This window comes from Microtus pennsylvanicus, chromosome 13 (assembly GCF_037038515.1).
Source record: "Microtus pennsylvanicus isolate mMicPen1 chromosome 13, mMicPen1.hap1, whole genome shotgun sequence".
NCBI classification, from domain to species: Eukaryota; Metazoa; Chordata; class Mammalia; order Rodentia; family Cricetidae; genus Microtus; species Microtus pennsylvanicus.
The window spans coordinates 54,007,373-54,023,747 of NC_134591.1; the positions used below are offsets into that span (position 1 = coordinate 54,007,373).

The 16,375-nt window shown below is 50.7% G+C and overlaps 3 protein-coding genes across 14 annotated transcripts in view; 2 read left to right on the plus strand and 1 right to left on the minus strand.

Moving 5' to 3' along the window:
* The window catches only part of Scmh1 (Scm polycomb group protein homolog 1), a 128,829-nt gene extending 125,787 nt beyond the window's left edge, over positions 1 to 3,042 (plus strand). For 6 of the 7 annotated variants that reach the window (XM_075944740.1, XM_075944741.1, XM_075944746.1 and 3 more), the window contains 2 exons: positions 989 to 1,131; positions 1,978 to 3,042. In XM_075944740.1, coding sequence (XP_075800855.1) covers positions 989 to 1,131; positions 1,978 to 2,103 — 269 coding nt within the window. In that variant the 3' untranslated portion in view covers positions 2,104 to 3,042. The remainder of the gene's footprint in view (positions 1 to 988; positions 1,132 to 1,977) is intronic. The other variant, XM_075944745.1, reaches the window with a different exon arrangement.
* A 3,179-nt stretch (positions 3,043 to 6,221) lies between these two features.
* Positions 6,222 to 9,781, plus strand: Slfnl1 (schlafen like 1). 5 transcript variants are annotated; one of them, XM_075945053.1, is made up of 5 exons: positions 6,222 to 6,749; positions 7,511 to 7,524; positions 8,014 to 8,529; positions 8,727 to 8,870; positions 9,647 to 9,781. In XM_075945053.1, exons 1-5 carry the CDS (start codon positions 6,344 to 6,346, stop codon positions 9,767 to 9,769), a joined length of 1,203 nt encoding a protein of 400 aa, XP_075801168.1. In that variant the 5' UTR covers positions 6,222 to 6,343; the 3' UTR covers positions 9,770 to 9,781. The 5 variants fall into 5 exon arrangements, with proteins under 5 accessions (XP_075801168.1, XP_075801169.1, XP_075801166.1 ...); XM_075945054.1 differs by lacking the exon at positions 7,511 to 7,524 and adding an exon at positions 7,633 to 7,635 and having other exon boundaries at positions 6,222 to 6,745; XM_075945051.1 differs by lacking the exon at positions 7,511 to 7,524 and having other exon boundaries at positions 6,222 to 6,766.
* Positions 9,782 to 11,932: 2,151 nt separating this feature from the next.
* The window catches only part of Ctps1 (CTP synthase 1), a 28,723-nt gene continuing 24,280 nt past the window's right edge, over positions 11,933 to 16,375 (minus strand). For both annotated transcript variants that reach the window (XM_075944747.1, XM_075944748.1), the window contains 6 exons: positions 15,442 to 15,538; positions 14,496 to 14,551; positions 14,316 to 14,412; positions 13,645 to 13,789; positions 13,140 to 13,228; positions 11,933 to 12,702 (listed from right to left, as the gene is read on the minus strand). In XM_075944747.1, the coding sequence (XP_075800862.1) occupies positions 13,144 to 13,228; positions 13,645 to 13,789; positions 14,316 to 14,412; positions 14,496 to 14,551; positions 15,442 to 15,538 (480 nt within the window). In that variant the 3' untranslated portion in view covers positions 11,933 to 12,702; positions 13,140 to 13,143. The remainder of the gene's footprint in view (positions 12,703 to 13,139; positions 13,229 to 13,644; positions 13,790 to 14,315; positions 14,413 to 14,495; positions 14,552 to 15,441; positions 15,539 to 16,375) is intronic.

Consider the following 16,375-nt stretch of genomic DNA (forward strand, 5'->3'; position numbering starts at 1 on the left):
AACCTGGCCCCTTGTCACTGCAGGGAGGTCAGCTCTCTACAGAAAAAGGAACAGACAAATCAAGGATAAAGAACTAACTCTTCTCCTTCCTAGCTGGGTAATCTTAGCTAGTCACCTCACCTCACCTCACTGAGAAACATACTCAGGCATCAGTGTGTCAGATCAGTTACTCTTTCATGTGTAAGGAACATGGTACTACTTATATTCTATATAGGGCACAGTTAATGCACACCAAATAAATGAGTGCATGAGAGTATAATAGTGTGACATGTGCCCATGGTAAACCGACCGAGAGTGACAAGATCAGAGAAGGCAGGTAACTGAGACAGCTGCAGATGTGAAGAGTCAGGTTAGAAAAGGACATTCTAGACAAGTCAGAAGACGAGTTGACTTGTTCCAGAGTGGGAAAGTAGGGGCAGATCAGTATGGAGTGTGACATAAGGTGAACCTCACTCCGCTCCATCAGCACTGTAGGAATTCAGGTTCCCCTCCCTGGACAATGGGAGGCCATGGCAGTGAATCAGATTCCTAGCAGCCAAGGCAAAAAGTTTTTGTCTAGTCCAGGCTTAGGAGAGGACCCAGAGTATGCTCTGTTGCTCTGTCAGTTTTATCTCCAGTCCCCAAAGAACTGGCTCTTGCTTCACTCAAAAACCATTATTTATCTGGTCCCCAAAGCCAAGACAAAAATAAGTACCCACTCTTTCCTGCCCCACCACCAAACCCAGGAAGCCTGTTGATACCTCCCTCGGGTTCAGTGTGATTCACTGCCCCAGTGAAAAATTCTCCAAAACCAGACCTGCATTACAGAACGAAGTTGTGAATTCTCTATGGAAAAAGTCTTCATTCCATGGGCAACCTCCAATCATCTCTTACCACTTGAATGTCACTGTGAGCATTACCTTTGAGGCTATGGAGTGTGCCTGGAGGCTAGTGGGAATGGACCAGTGGTCATTACTTGCATTATGGTAAGTGCCCTTCTGTCCTTCAGGGTCAGATCGGTATCTGGAGAGCAGAGATGCCCCTCGCCTGAGTGGCCGGGACCCTTCTTCATGGTCAGTGGAAGATGTGATGCAGTTTGTCCGGGAAGCAGATCCTCAGCTCGGACCCCATGCTGACCTCTTCCGAAAACACGTAAGTGCCTCTGTCTGACCTCCTGTATGTGTGGCAACCTCTCAATCTTAAAGGGTGTGGCTGTGTTCTATGTCCACTGAAACAACATAAATGATGCCATCTCAAGCAGACCCCACTGGGTGCTGTGTTTACCTCAGTCTCTTAGCATAGGCTTTCATTGAGCCAGATTCCCACTGGATTTGTAGTTTGGGGCTCAGTTCTAGGTTAGAGGGGTCTATCTCTTTTCCCAAGAGTACCTTACTCCATCTGCTTTGTTACAAGATTCAAGGATTTTAGCCTAAGTTAAAGGAGCCCCTCCTCTGCTGACCTGTGAGCCTGGTGCTCCCTTCCAGAGACCAATGCCTAGCATTGCTCTTCCTGCTCTGACCACACCCCCAACTTTAGGGCTCACATCCATTTCCCTACTTCTGTGCTGCTTAGTGCCAGCCTTCCTGTGGTTACAAAGTCTGCCCCTTCACTGACCACAGAAATCTTTTAGGTAAGTGTGTTTGCAAGGGCTCCAGAGCAAGCCTGAAAGTCACCACTGCCCCCAAGAGGCCTACTGTGGCTCAGTGCAGAGTGTATCTTGAGGGTAGATGGCAAAACAAAAGGCACAGGTGCACTCACTGCACGCCTCTCAGAGGCCTAGGACAGGAAAGCAGCGGTGAAGAGCAAGGTGGGAGGAGCAGCCCCTTAGTGCCTGCCTGGAGAGACATGCATAGAGCGCTAGGGAGATGAAAAGGCAGGCAGGCTTCAAGATCCTGACAGCCTGACTGCACTGTGTGCCTTGCATTGCTCTGGGTCATCATTGGCACCTGAGGCAGTCAGACCAACCAGGCATCTGATGGTGGCTCCTCCCCACCCCAGGAGATCGATGGCAAGGCCCTGCTCCTGCTGCGCAGTGACATGATGATGAAGTACATGGGCCTGAAGCTGGGGCCCGCCCTCAAGCTCTCCTTTCACATTGACCGGCTGAAGCAGGGCAAGTTCTGAACAGGAGGCGTTCTTCTCCCCGGAAGCCGCCAGCCAGCTCCCAGGCACCTCCATAGGGCTCTGGGTGATCTCAGGACTCCAGGAGGCTGGAGAACCACCGCTACTGCCCCTCCTACCATGATGTGTCCTTCTATGAAGGACTGAGGAGGGAAGAGTGTGGGCCCAGGGCTGGTGCTGCTCTTCCCCTTGGCCTGCGGTGGCTCCCAGGCCCCTCCTATTTATTTCTCAAGGCTTGCCAAGCCACTCCCCACAAGTTTAGACTGAGCACCTTGCAAAGAGATGGAGGAAAAGGCCAACTCTAGGGCCTTGAAAGGCCCCGACACCCAGGCCCCTCACCGCCTCCTGGGCTTGGGAGAGGGTCCCATGGCCCCCAGCTCATGCCTTCTCACCAGATCCCCAGACTCTGAACTTATGGTGCAGACCTTTTTTTAAAAGCTCCTTTCTTGTTGCTAATTTATTGCTTCTGGCACTTGGACTTCATGCTTTTCTTGCACCAGACATTTTTGGGAAGGAGACCACCCTCTGTGTTCCAGAGAGGGCCTCTCCAGAGAAGTATGACCCTGTTCCAGAGGACACTGCCCTAGGCCTCTTTCTCTCTGGGATGGACAGAGGCATATGGCTGACTGGGCATGGAAAGGTGAGGGTCCCTCTTCCCACATTAGGCCCTTTGTAGCCCCAGTCTCTCTCTCTTTGATGTATTTTCCCACCACCCTGCCCACATCATAGCTCCCTGCCCTGTTCAGAATTGCTGCAAAAGATGGGGCCTAATGCCTCTAGGCCGTGGCCCCAAGGTGGGACGGAAGACCTCCAGGCTGGAGGGGTTGCCCTCTGCTAGCTTCTGTGCTTCCTCCTAAGCAAGCCAGCAGCACTGCTGCCCCCCACTGCCATCTGAACTATTTTATGTCAGTTTGTTTATAAATAAAAACCAATACAAATGCCCGTGTCCTGTTAACCAGTTGACATCCAAATTACTTGGCAAGAAGGTTGTCTCTTCATTTAATCTTGGTGTTTACACATGTAAAACAAGGAGCCTTAGCCAGATTATCTCTAGGAACTCTTCTAGTCCCGCAGTCCAGGTGCCCACAGCACCCAGCACCTTGAGGACCCCAGCCTCTGCCCAAGTTGCGTCCCTTTGTCATTTAGACAGCTGTCAACATTGCACCTTCATGAAGCCAGGAGCAGCCCAGGGACTGGCAACTCCCAGAAGCCTCAGTAGGCTGCTTTCTCCTTCTTGTGAGGTGAAAAGAGAGGCAGAACAGGCAGGCCTGCATGGTACCCATTGCACTGACCAGGGCCTGGCACAAGCCCAGGGTCACACAGCCTGTTGGCTTCCGGTGGGAACAGATTTACAGAAGGAGGAGAAGGCTGTCTGGAGCCATAGTGAAGACAGAGCAACCTGAGACAACAGCCAGGAAGCACACCAAGCTTTAGTGTTGCTGAGTGACTCAACTAGGGACAGCTGGGGCAGGTGTGACTGCAGGGATGAGCCATTTAGCACCTGTCAGGTCTTCACAGAGCCTCATTCAGCCACTCTGAGGGACTGGGCCTCTTCCTGTCTGTACACCATTGTCTTAATTCCCTCAAGTTCCCCGCCCAAGCTTCTGCCTCCAATCTACATGCACCAAAAGGTTCAGGCATGCCTTCAAATTGGCTGCCCACAGGAAGGCAAACAGCTATTTGATTGAAGGTCTCCCCCTTGCTCCCAGTAATCAGGGCTACTAGAAGTGGGAAAGTGTGTAATGAAGTCTTTACCTGGAGCCAACAAGATGACTCAGTTTGTAAAGGTGTTTTTGTGCAAGCCTGGAGACCTGAGGAAGGAGAGAATCAGCTCCAGAGTTGTCCTCTGACTTCATGACACGTGTGTTCCTTCTCCCATATCATACACACAGCAATACATCAGTTTTTAATAATAATAAAAGGTACTTGGGGCTGGAAAGATGGCCCTAGCAGTTAAGAGCACTGACTGCTCTTCCAAAGGACCCAGGTTCAATACCCAGCACCCACATGGGAGCTCACAACTGTCTGTAACTCCAGTTCCAGGTGATCTGACACCCTCACACAGACATGCATGCAGGCAAAACATCAGTGCACACAAAAAATCCTGCTGGATAGTGGTGATAACGCCTTTAATCCCAGCTCTGGGAAGGCAGAGGCAGGCAGATCAGATCTCTTTGAGGCCAGCCTGGTCTACAGAGCAAGTTCCAAGACAGCCAGGACTACTCAGAGAAACCCTGACTTGGAGAAAAAAAAGAAAGGAAGAAAAAGAAAGCTTACCTAAGCTAAGCTGCCCTCGAGGGCCTCATTGGCAGAGGCTGCATGTCACTTAGATGATTTGTAGGTCCTTCTAGATAATAACCTCTAACAAGAAATGACTGTTTGGCACAGAAAGGGGTCTTGTATCAAGGGAACCATGGACCCCACCCTGTACATTTTTGTTCTTCCTGGAAGCAGCTAGGTCCTGTAAGCACTCTGTGGAGCTTGGGGTTGAGGACCAAGGAGGTAAAGACTTTAGCCGGCAGAGCCAAAAAGGTGGCAACTATTGGCTTGTGTGAGCACTGAGATCTGGAGACGTGGTGCAGGGGGAAGAAGTGGATTTGGACCCTCAGTTCTGGAAGCTGCTCCAAGGGCCGCCATGGCCAAGCTGTGTGGTGCTTGATCAGCTGCGTCTGCTTACAGTGTCTGGCCAAGAGTATGGTTGTTGAGGACCATTCTTGCTCAGCATCCCCCAATCCTGCTTGCTGCCTATGGCTCAATCAGAAGGCATTGTTGGCCTTCGTGAGATCACAGAGGTTCGTGTGCAGACCCCGCCCATTTCCTAGAGCCTGCTTCTCTCTGCCTCCATGCCAGGTCCTAATACCCCAGGCCAGGGAGCTGTGAGAGCCCAGGGCGAGCACCTCCCATGCCTCCCGCAGGAGCCAGCAGGACATGAAGATCATAGGCCTCCTCCTGCCTCCATTTGTGGCTTGCCCTGCATGCCCCCACTGCAGCTGTGGTGGCTCTCGGATTCCGACCACCTCAAAAGTCCAATCTGGAAAGATGCGGGCTGGTGGCACCTGCCACCCAAGTTGGAGGCTGGGGGCGTGGGGGTGAGTGGAGGGCCTGTGGCACAACTTGTAAATGAGCTCCCACGCCTAGGGCGACAAGCAAGCTCAGTTCTAGTTCCTGAGGTGTTACAGGAGGTCCTCCCACTCCTCCAGCCTATCGCCGCAGAGATACCACACGCTCTGTGGCGATAGGCTGGAGGAGTGGGAGGACCTCCCGTAACACTGAGGCATCTCAAGTTGGATTTGGTTGGTTGGTTGGTTGGTTGGTTTTTTTCAAGACAGGGTCTCTTTGTATAGTCCTGGCTGTCCTGGAACTTGCTTTAAAGGTGTGTGCCACCATCACCTGGTCTCAAGTTCTATGCATATATGCAAAGATCATTTTCATGGAGAGGGACTATAACTTTCGTCAGTATATCAAAACCCCAAGAACCTGCCAAAAATGAAAAATTGAAATTTATGCCCTGGCAATACTGAAGCATGCATGGGCAGCCCATATATGGTGCTTCTGTTGAACTTGTCCATATTGGGTTTCATGGTCTAAGTTGATGAGGACAACTGACCATCCGCAAGAGGGCACCAGATCTCTTTACAGATGGTTGTGACCCACCATGTGGTTGCTGGGAATTGAACTCGGCACCTTTGGAAGAGCAGGTAGTACTCTTAACCGCTGAGCCATGAACCTGCCAACCTAATCCTAGTTTGAATGACCCATACTAGCCTCCTGGCAGGTTTTAAAGCAAGTGGAAGAGAGCCAGACCAGCCCTGAGAGTTTGGGACTTTGACCTATATACTCTGAGGCCCACTATAACCATCTTGCTAGGACCTGGAGACAGACCCTTGTAGGTGTGAGGAAACCCCAGCGTCAGCTAAGAGGTCCTAGGAAGGCAGCTAGAGGGTGTGAAGGAGACCTCAAAGACTCCTCCTAACCCTTCAAGCAAACCCTCATCTATCCACAGGCCCAGAGAGGCCGGGCTCAGGTCCACCTGGTTCTTTCCTAGGCACCAAGGGAGGAGGGCGGCTTACTGGCCTTCTGCCCTCCTTTCTTTCTAACCCTGCCTAGCCTCTGCCAGTCCATATGCCTCCAGAAGCCTCGGCACCTGTGAGGACGTCCTGGACAGCCTGAAAGTCAGGCCCAGAAAGCGTTCAGCAGTGAGGACTACCAAAATCCCTTCAGAGGAAGAGGTCAGCACAGACAGATGTGGGAGTCCCCCGTGAAGTCCCAGGACAAGCAGCTCCTGCCAAAGCTGCCTCCAAAAGAGTCCTTGCCCAAGGACTCTGGCCTCAAGGCAGTTCCCAGCACACATACTCTTTATGTGGGCCACCTGAACCCCCAGTTCTCTGTGCCTGTGCTTGCCTGCCTGCTACGAGACACCCTAGAGCGGCTGGAGCTGCCAGTGGCCCGTGAGCACATTGAAGTAGTGAGGCGGCCACGAAACACTTATGCACTGGTACAGGTGGCTGCCCCCAAGGCTGCCCTGGCCTCCCTCCCCTGGCGTCTGCAGATGGCCATGGAGGAGCAGCTAATCCTCAAAGAGCTCACAGCCCGTGGCAAAGAACTGGTGTTGAGTGAAGGCTTGGAGTCCTTAAACCACAGGGAGGTAAGTGCCATTTACCCAAGTGTCCCCTGAAAGGCTTGCTAAGGAAGAGATGAGGAACTGCAAGCGTGCCCAGGGGATGTGACTCAAATGATTGGCCCCTCTTCTCAGAGGGACTAATGTTTGCATTCCAATCAGATTTGGGAGGCCCACGACATACATACCAAGTGCTAGTTTTCTCCTCGGCCTACCTCATTTGTTCTGTTGACAAACACCAGAAGTACCAGAGCGAGGCTGAGGCAGGCAAGCCCTTCAGGAGCAGAACCAACTCTGCCAGTCCCAAAGTTGGGGTGGCAGTGGGAGAACAGGCAAGCCCTCACGGCTCACTGAAGACAAATTAAAGGGGACTGAAAAGCCAGGCTTGGGAGTACAGAAGGCCCTCCAAGAAAAGATGTTCAGAACAGGCTGTTTGGTATCTCTGGAGCTGAGGCTGCAGGCCACAGAGGCACCCCTGAGGAAGAAGCTGGGGCAGAGGCTGGGTCCAGATCACTACAGCTGTCATGATCTCAGGAAAGCAGGGTCCAGGCCAGTTTTGAGGGGTGAAAGTTTATACTACCAATATCCTTGGGTCTTCTGTCCAGGGGGCAAACTCATGGGGCATGAACTGTGGCTCTGCAGCTCTGTGATACCTCTGATGCCCGAGCACCTGCTTTTGTATTTCTGTGCCAGTTCTGTTCGTTTCTGAGGCTAAGTTCATCTTCCCTGGGGAGCTGAAGGCTGCTGGGAAATGGGAGTGGCCACTGGATTGGCATTTAGAGCTCCTGAGAGGATGGGAAGAGGAAGCTAATGGATAGGCTGTCAAGACCCTAAGGAAGTTACCATGCAGAAACAAAATGCTCAGAGCCCCAGAGACAAAGCAGGAGCCACAGAGGGACTCAGAAAGAAGAAAGCAAGTTAGCTGGCAGACATTCCAGGGACAACAAAGAGAGTAGGGTCCCTCAGTTCAAGGCCCTCCCTACAGCTCTGCCCAGAGAACTACAGGATACCAAGATGCCTCCTAGGAACATCGGAGCCTGGAACCTATTGCATACTTCCAAGTGGGAAGACTGGCCCATGGGTGGCTCCCACCTCCAAAGGGACAATCTCTTTACCCACCCAGGCATTCTAGAGCAGGCGCCACTCTAAGAGCCCAACCCACGAGCTAGCATGGGCCCTCAGCCTGGGAGAGGACCACTAGCAGTAATGTGATGGGGGTCTAGCAGTCTCTTAGGTTAGGGCTCCTTGTCTTTTACCTTTGCCTATACACCCACTCTCGACCCCCACCCCAACAGGAGGACAGCGGCCCAAGCCCAAGTCCCAGCCCTGGCCCCAGCCCAGGCTTAAGGCGCCCACAGCGGCCCCAGCTGCCAGACCCTTCCCCTAACTGGTGCTGGGCTGGGCGTCGACAGATTTCTCAGAACCGACCCAGTGGCGTGCGCTCTGATAGTGCCATTGTGCACCAGGAGATCTTGGGCCGGGAGCAGCTATTCCAGGGTGCCTTCCTTGGCAGTGAGACACGGAATGTGGAATTTAAGCGAGGCAGCGGTGAGTACCTGAGCCTGGCTTTCAAGCACCACGTACGGCGCTACGTGTGTGCCTTTCTCAACAGTGAGGGTGGCAGCCTGCTGGTAGGTGTCGAGGACAATGGCCTGGTACAGGGCATCCACTGCAGCCACCGTGATGAGGACCGCACACGCCTGCTGGTGGACTCCATCCTGCAGGGCTTCAAACCCCAGGTCTTCCCTGATGCCTACACCCTCACCTTCATCCCAGTCATAAGCATTTCCACAGCCAACACCCCTCTCAAGGTGAGCTACTAGTGCCTGTGGTCACTCAGAACAGTGGGGACTGCCCTGGGACATTGCTGAGCAGCACAGGGGTGGGTAGCAGCAAGCAGAAGCCCACCAGGCTGCTTCTGGGAGGTAAAGTGTGGGGCTGCTAAAGTGGAACTAGGGCTGTCACCATCAGGTGTGGCACCTTCTGAGCTGCTGCTGCCCCTGCTAAGGTACTCCGCCTGACCGTACACACCCCCAAGGCCCAGGGTGAGCCACAGCTCTATGAGACAGACCAGGGGGAGGTATTTCTACGGCGTGACGGAAGCATCCAGGGCCCACTGTCTGTTGGCGCCATCCAGGACTGGTGCAGGCAGGTGAGGAGGCTCTGGCCAAGGAAAGGCTGAGGTCAAGCAGACTCAGACCTCTCCAGCCACTTACCCTAAAGGGCTGGGCAAGCTTGGAGAAGGGAGGGCTTGGATGAAAGGAACTCTGCCTCCTCCCAAATTCCACAGCTCAGTAGCCAAAGGGAAAGTCCCAGCGGTCATTTTATTTTATTTTATTTTTTGGTTTTTCGAGACAGGGTTTCTCTGTAGCTTTGGTGCCTGTCCCGGAACTAGCTCTTGTAGACCAGGCTGGCCTCGAACTCACAGAGATCCGCCTGCCTCTGCCTCCTGCTGGGATTAAAGGCTGCGCCACCACCGCCCGGCCCAGCAGTCATTTTAAAACCTATACCCAAATCCACAGCACAAAGCGCCACCCACCCTGGCTCAGCAGTTGAGCCATTATGTTGGAGGACCAGGGGATCAGGGAGATTGGACTACTGAGGTGCTATACGGAAACCCTGGGTAGAGCCTGGTGAGGGGGTAACAGAAAGCCAGACTGAGTCCCATGGTGCAGTCTTTCTGAGAGAACCACCAGGTAGTGAAAAACAGAGGGCAAGGAAGCTGACACTGGAGACATGGTCAGGTGGTGATCAGGTCCCTGTGCCAGCCCTTGGGAGGCTGCAAAGGGGGCTCCATCCCAGTGGAGTATACAGGCACCTCAAGCTCCTTGGTCAGAGGCATCAGCATAACCAGGGCCCCCAGGCTACGGCCCATCCCAGAAAAGAAGACTGGCAGCCTGATTATCACTGCCACACTTGTCCTCTCAGAAGTGGACGATAGAGCTGGGCAAGCTGGAAGAGAAGGTGAAGGTGCTAACAGTGGAAAAGGAGCAGCTTCAGCAGCAGCTTCAGCAGCGGCGGTCCCTGTCCTGCAGCTGCTGCGTCCTGTGAGGTTAAGGAAGATGGGGGCTAAGGCCTGGAATAAAACATACATGGGCTACCACCTCTCTCCCTCAGCACTGCTCACGCAGGTGCTGTGGCTTCACCTCCGAACAGGCTGATGATCAGCTCTTGGCACACCACCAAGGAACCCCGATTTTGGAAAACTTGGCTAGTTATTCTAGAAGAGGAGCAACTGTGTCTGGCTTCCTTTCCTCTCCATAGCAATGTCAGTTTCTCCCACTGAAGTACATGCTGCAGGCCAGGGATATGGTCTGTGTTCAGAACACAGGCATGTGGTAGGTACCTAATTCCCTAATGAGACAATCAAGGGTACTTTGAAAGTACTGACAAATAACATTTTATAAGACAACGAAAGTAGTTATCCACTCTCCCTTTCTTGAGGTTCTCAGCCACATTCAGAGTAGGCATCAAAGAGAAAGGCACTGTATCCTCAACACGTGCACACACGAGTTTTGAAATTTCAGCTCCCATGCCCCACTCACCAGCTATTGGACACTCCCTGGACCACTCACCACTCAAAACCTGATCTTTCCATGCAGCAAACAGAATACAACCCCCACCAGGACTTACAATGCTGCCAGGGACCAAACATCATTAGAAATGTTCAAGACATTTACCACACACTGGTGTTCACAGGGCTCCACGCGCTCCTAAAAAGCCAGAACACACTCTGTATGGATGCACAGCTCCCTAGGCCTGGATGGGGGGGGAGGGCTTGGACTTCCCACAGGGCAGAGTTCCCTGCCCTCTCTCAAGCAGGGAGGGAGAGGGAGAAGGGGGTGTGGGGGAGCGGGAGGGGATAGGGAGGAGGAAAGGAAGTCTAAATATTTGAACGGAAAAATAAAAAAAGGGGGAGAAAAGAAAAGAGAAAAGAATGCGCTCCTAAGGCTGAGTTGTGGCTCCGGTGGTAGAACATTTCACTCACTAGCTTGAGCCCCAGGATAATCAAAATAAATGAATGTAAAAATTAAGTCATTACTCAAGAAGCCAGAGAATGTTTTGGGTATCATCAACCCATGTTAGATTTTGGTCCAGGAGGCAACATCCTCAGAAGCATTTTTCTCTGGAAGCTGGTTTCTGCTAAGGCAGGTAGTCACAGGAAGCACAGCTGCCACCTGCCCTTGTCCCCTAGGTCTGAGGAGAACACATTAAGGACATAGAAGCCTGCCAGGTTCCCTCCTGCTAGGGAGAAGCCTGCGGTCTGGTAGTCATTGGACACAGAGGGCCGCCCTCCAGCACCATGGCAAACTCCAGGGATTTTTCTTTTTGCTGACAGGTTATACAGGTAGCTGGCATGTGGCAACTGGTCAATAGTGAGGCCATCTTCATCACTCTCCATCAGAAAAGCATTCCAAACAGCTCTTCCAAACCACTCCACACCCAGCCAAGCCCTCTGGGACACACTGCCTCAGCATGGGGAAAAATGAAACCACTGGGTGGGGAAGGGGAGTTAGAAGTACAATCAGCTACAACCCAGACAGGATCTACATAGAAGTAAATAAGCTTACTGAGAAGTGAGGGAAAGACAGGATGCTTTTGATCAGGAGGCCTCAAGGATGATAGTGGCATTGGACCAGGAAATTTGAGTCTGAGGTAGGAGCTGGGCTAACTGGCGAGACACATATCCCTCCCCCCAAGGCTCCATGTCTCAACTTACAGCAAGTGAAGAATATTACTTTTACCACCTATACACAACTACGCCTGCAGCCTGAGTGAGTGAATGCTGCCACCATCACCTCATAATTGACTTTGAAAAGAATCTAGTCCCTGTGACCTTGAACTTCTGAGCCTCAACTCTAGAGGTCATGAATGAGTACAGAGAGAAAGAAGACCAGCTGGTTAAAATAGCCCTTGGTTAGCTGTGTGGCTCCATGTGTGAAGTGCCCTGTCTGCAGTGAGCAAATGATCCTGTCCAGGTAGCCCATGGTTCTGCTTTTCCCCAGCTGAGTAACACACAGCAGCAGTTGGCTTTGAATCCCTTGGTACATGATATGACAAACTGAAGCCTTGCTGAGAAATCCTGGTTGCTACTAAGGCTTGCATCTTACTTTGATACAAAGCATCAGACTGCTGGCTTAGGAACAGCCCAGCATTGAAGCTCAGTGCCCAAGGAAAAACACACCAACCAGTGACAGAATGAGAACGCACATCAATGGTTCCTCATTATTTATTAAGTTAGGAGTATACATTGAGTCAGCCACCATAGTGTGGGCACATGGCCACACCCACTGCTACTATGTCACATTAAGAAAATAACTTTTCGAATTGCATTTCTGCTGCAATAACACCATTCTGGAAGAAAAAAATACCCCCAAACCAATGCTGCATACATAAGAGAGGGCTCATAACTAGTTCCCAAGATTGCTCATTTCTTGACCCCTTGATGCAAGGAGTGTTCTGAGCTGCACAAACAGGAAGTGCGGCCAGAGCCCCAAGGTTTTTATGTGACACTTCATAGAGCTTGTCTGATGTGCCTAAGAACCAAACATCCCTCTGGATGACAGGGGCCACAACTGGCACCAAGTCCCCCACAACTCAGCAGCACCGAGATTCCAGCAATACCTACAGTCAGAAGCCCAGCACTGGAAGAGCTGGCATCCCAGGGAAATAATAGCAACGCACTTGAGTGGCAGTAACTCGAGTGGTTGATGGCCTTCAACCAGCCGCTGGCCACCATCAGGTCCCATCCAGAGTCCTACTTCCCATGCCAGAAACACAACTGCAAAGGAATTGTCTCACAAACAGGTATGTCGCAGGAGGCAATATAAATGATAGGACATGCAAGTGGCAAAGTTTTCCAAGTACTTTTTCCCCATAATAAAATAATCTTAATAAAAACATAATTTAAAGGAAGTGTCAAAAGCAGAGTGTAAAATCATAGTTGTAAACTATCAGGTCAAAGGCTTTCTTGAAGAATCATCCTGTTTAAAAAAAAAAAAAGCTAGAATTACATGATTAGAGAAGTGTCAGAACTTGGTCAGCTGCCAGCCACCACAGGGAACGAGGCCTGTTCCTGTGGGGAAAATGGCAGAAGCCTGCATTTGCAATTCCACAGAACCACACACCTTGATGTGCAGCAACCCTCTGTGCTATGCTCAGCCAGATACAAGCACTCTGTCTAAAGTGGCAGCCTGTTTCAAGGCTGCTGAGGGACAGGCACTCCCAATGACTAACAAATGTCTGTGTGTGTGGAGGGGAGTGTGGGTGTATGCACCTGTGTGTGCCTTCTACGTGGAGGACAGGCTGGCAGGCGTCTTCCTGTCACTTTTCAGTTTACTTTATGAGACAACTCAGTCTCTGCAGCCAGTGAGCTCTTAGAGACCGTCTATTTTAAATAGACATTAAAAACGTCACTTACCAGATCAGTCCTGATTTATTGATGGAAACTTCAGTTCAGTGATTTCAGAGTCGGGGGAGCTGCTCCCACTTCTGTCACTGTAAGTGTCCCTGTGAAATACAGGTTTACTCATCTCCCAGCTAACAATTTACTTCCCCATCTCTGTAACCCGTTATACAATAGTATGTCCACACATGGCAACAATCTCTACCACACATGTGAGGCTGTGGAGGGATTTCCTTCTGAGTACTTCAATACTGATATGGTTGCCACCTACTGAGAGAAACTGGTTTCAGATAAAAGTAATCAGGCGTAAGCCCACCTGGCTGTGACCCACCTGCCATGGACAGGATCTGCTCAGCAGCATTCCCACAACCAGAAATCATAGAAATGAGGCCTGGCCAGTAAGACAGGGGAAGCCTAACAAAACCCCCAGGAAAAGGACGGGAACCTTCAACCTTCACAGCATAGCAAGGACCTGCCAAATGGCTTTTTCTTAGAGCCTCACTGTGATTAATATCTCTACCTGGGTGAGAGCCGGCAACCTTTCTGCAGGTAGTGTGGGAGCCTCCCAACAGAGGCCAGAAGGAGGCCAAAGTAGGGTGGGGAGGGCTTGATAGGCCTGGACAGGAACTCGGGGTGATACTGCACCCCAACAAAGAATGGGTGATCTGCAACACAACAAATTCAGAAGGAAAAATTAGTATTCTGTGCATACAAAGATGAGACAAATAAACCCTAAGAGTGTTTGAAAGAAAATTCAAGGCAAAAGGAATTCCAAAGCAGGAGGGAGCTGACACGTTCCTCAATACCATATACCTCAGGGCTGAGGCTCCTGCTCTCCAGAGTCCTGAGTATCTTGTGACCTGCCTACAGTTCACATGAAATGTGAAAGGAATTTAGCACCAAGTCCAGCTCTTCATGCTGGGAGAGCCTGCTGGGAGAGCCCAGGGCTACATGGTTGCTCTGGAAGCCAGGCTTAGGGATGCACCTCCCCTCTCCAGAACTGTGACAGAAACTGCTGCCTCCTCGTTTTTCTTTAGACAAGGTCTGTCTGGCTCTGGCCCCAGCTAACCTGAACTCATCCTCCTCCCTCAACTCTTTAAGGGCTGGAACTGCAGTGTGTGACACCGCCTCACCTGGGAAACTCATTTTTCTATTTTCCCACACACCGAGGAGTTATCACTACCCAGTCACCTTCCAACTCCAAAATCTCCATCCTTTCGCCTTCAACATCTTGGCCAACAAACTTCAAGCCTTGCTCTTCCAAGCACTTCTTCAAGACTGGATTCACCTGGGGGGCAGGAAAACTCATTATGCTGGCCTCTCCATTCCCTTCTTTGCAGAGTAACAGAAGGAGCAGGCTCACATCCTCACCTCAAATCGGTGGCGGTGCCTCTCTTCCAAGTAGTCTATGTCTCCATAGAGTTTCCCTACAGAAAACCAGGCAATTTGTAAGACAATCTATGTAAACTACTAACTTCCCAATTCACTCCATCATGTAGGTAGTAAACCAGGCAACCAAAAATTCTGCTAGCCATCTGCTCTAGATTTATGTAATTCAGACAATTCCTAGGGCTCTGACTCCTCTGGCCAAACTAAGTACCAGAACAGGAACAAACTTTCACGGGGTCCCTTGAACAATCACTGCTAAATGCAAAGCACTGTGGTGCTGGAACCACAGGGACAGGACAGGCCCTCAGAACAGTGTCTGGAAGGGAAATGAAAAGCTGGCTGGTGCCTGGTGATTGTGGATAAACAAGCAGTGTGAGGAAATGGGGTGCTTACTGACTCGCTCCTCACTGCCTACTGAGGCCCCAAATCCATATAACAGCACAGCTGGAAAAACTGGAAAATGGTACAAGTGATTCTCAAACTAGTCTGCCACTGGAACTCCCACAAGATATAGAAAGCAATGTTTCCACTGGGCAAGGCAATGTCTACTAATTTTCTTCGATATTTTCCTCCTCCAATTCTCCTAAGTTTTTAACCATGATTATTTGTTAGAATAAAATGTATTTAAACTATATGAAATTGTGATTTTTTTTCTTTAACCACCAAATTCTGCATAGTTTTATTTACTAGTATAAGAAAGTAACCATAGATTGCAATGGATTTAACCTAATGGCTTGTCTGCATTACCAGAGACCATCTAGCTAACACAGAACATCCTAAACAAGCATGAAAAGGAGGAAGAAAAAATTGCAAAAACAGGAACAAGGCCAAGAAAAAGTTGGCCTGGCTCTTTGGAGCTACAGCACCACCTAGCCCATGTGCCCTGTATAAACCAGGACAAAAGCCAGACTCATGTGAAACAACTTACTCATGACTGAGTTCTTGGTCTGGAACAGGGTTCTCCTCTTGCCCAGCCTCATGGTTCCACCCATCTGCCCAGGATTATGTTCTGGCATGTCTATGACCTAGAGATGTTCAGAAAACAAATCTGACTTCCACATCTGCTGCTGTTAAAGTCAGACCTCCTTCCCCAAGTGAAGCACTCCAAGAAAGGTGCTTCAGCCTGCCTCATGATGCTGTCCCCTTGGGAGGTCAAAGGCTCTGTGCTGTGGCACCACACTAATATGGCCACAAGACTAACTAGTCAGACATGGCTGTCCTCTGGGTCTGAAAAAAGGGTACAAAAGACCAACAGCCACTAATAAGTTTATGAACAGGGAGACTGTGGCACCCCAAAGGGGGCTGAAATGGCTTGCCTCTTGGCCCAGCATGCCTGAGCACCTTACAAACTCCTCCAGGCTTCCCTATGCACCACTCCCTCTTCCCACTGTTCTTACATTAACAAAACTCCAACTTCAGATCACCTAATATACAGATGCTAAGTCACTGAGATCAAAAACCTGTCCATCTTCTCAGTGACAAAACAGTCCCTTGTACACAACCAATGATTAGCATTTGCTGAATACTGAAAAAGAAAATGCTTAAGTATGCCTGTCACTCATGGGCTAGGGATTCAAAGACAAAGCTCCTCCCCAGTGAACTCAGTACCATCACAGGCTGTCTAGGCCACATATCTAGGTGATCGACAGGAGCAGTATTGCAGTCTGGAAAAAGCCTTGCTTACCACTAAAGAAATCACCACTCCGAGCTTGTCAACCCTGAGCCTGTCTACCTTTCAGGATTGGTACCCAAGAGAACATGAACTGCTTTATGGAACTCTGAGAACAATGGTTACCATCAACAAGCCTCCACCCCCACACACTTCCCACCAGGAACTGAGGGGACAGGAGAGCTGTCTCCTT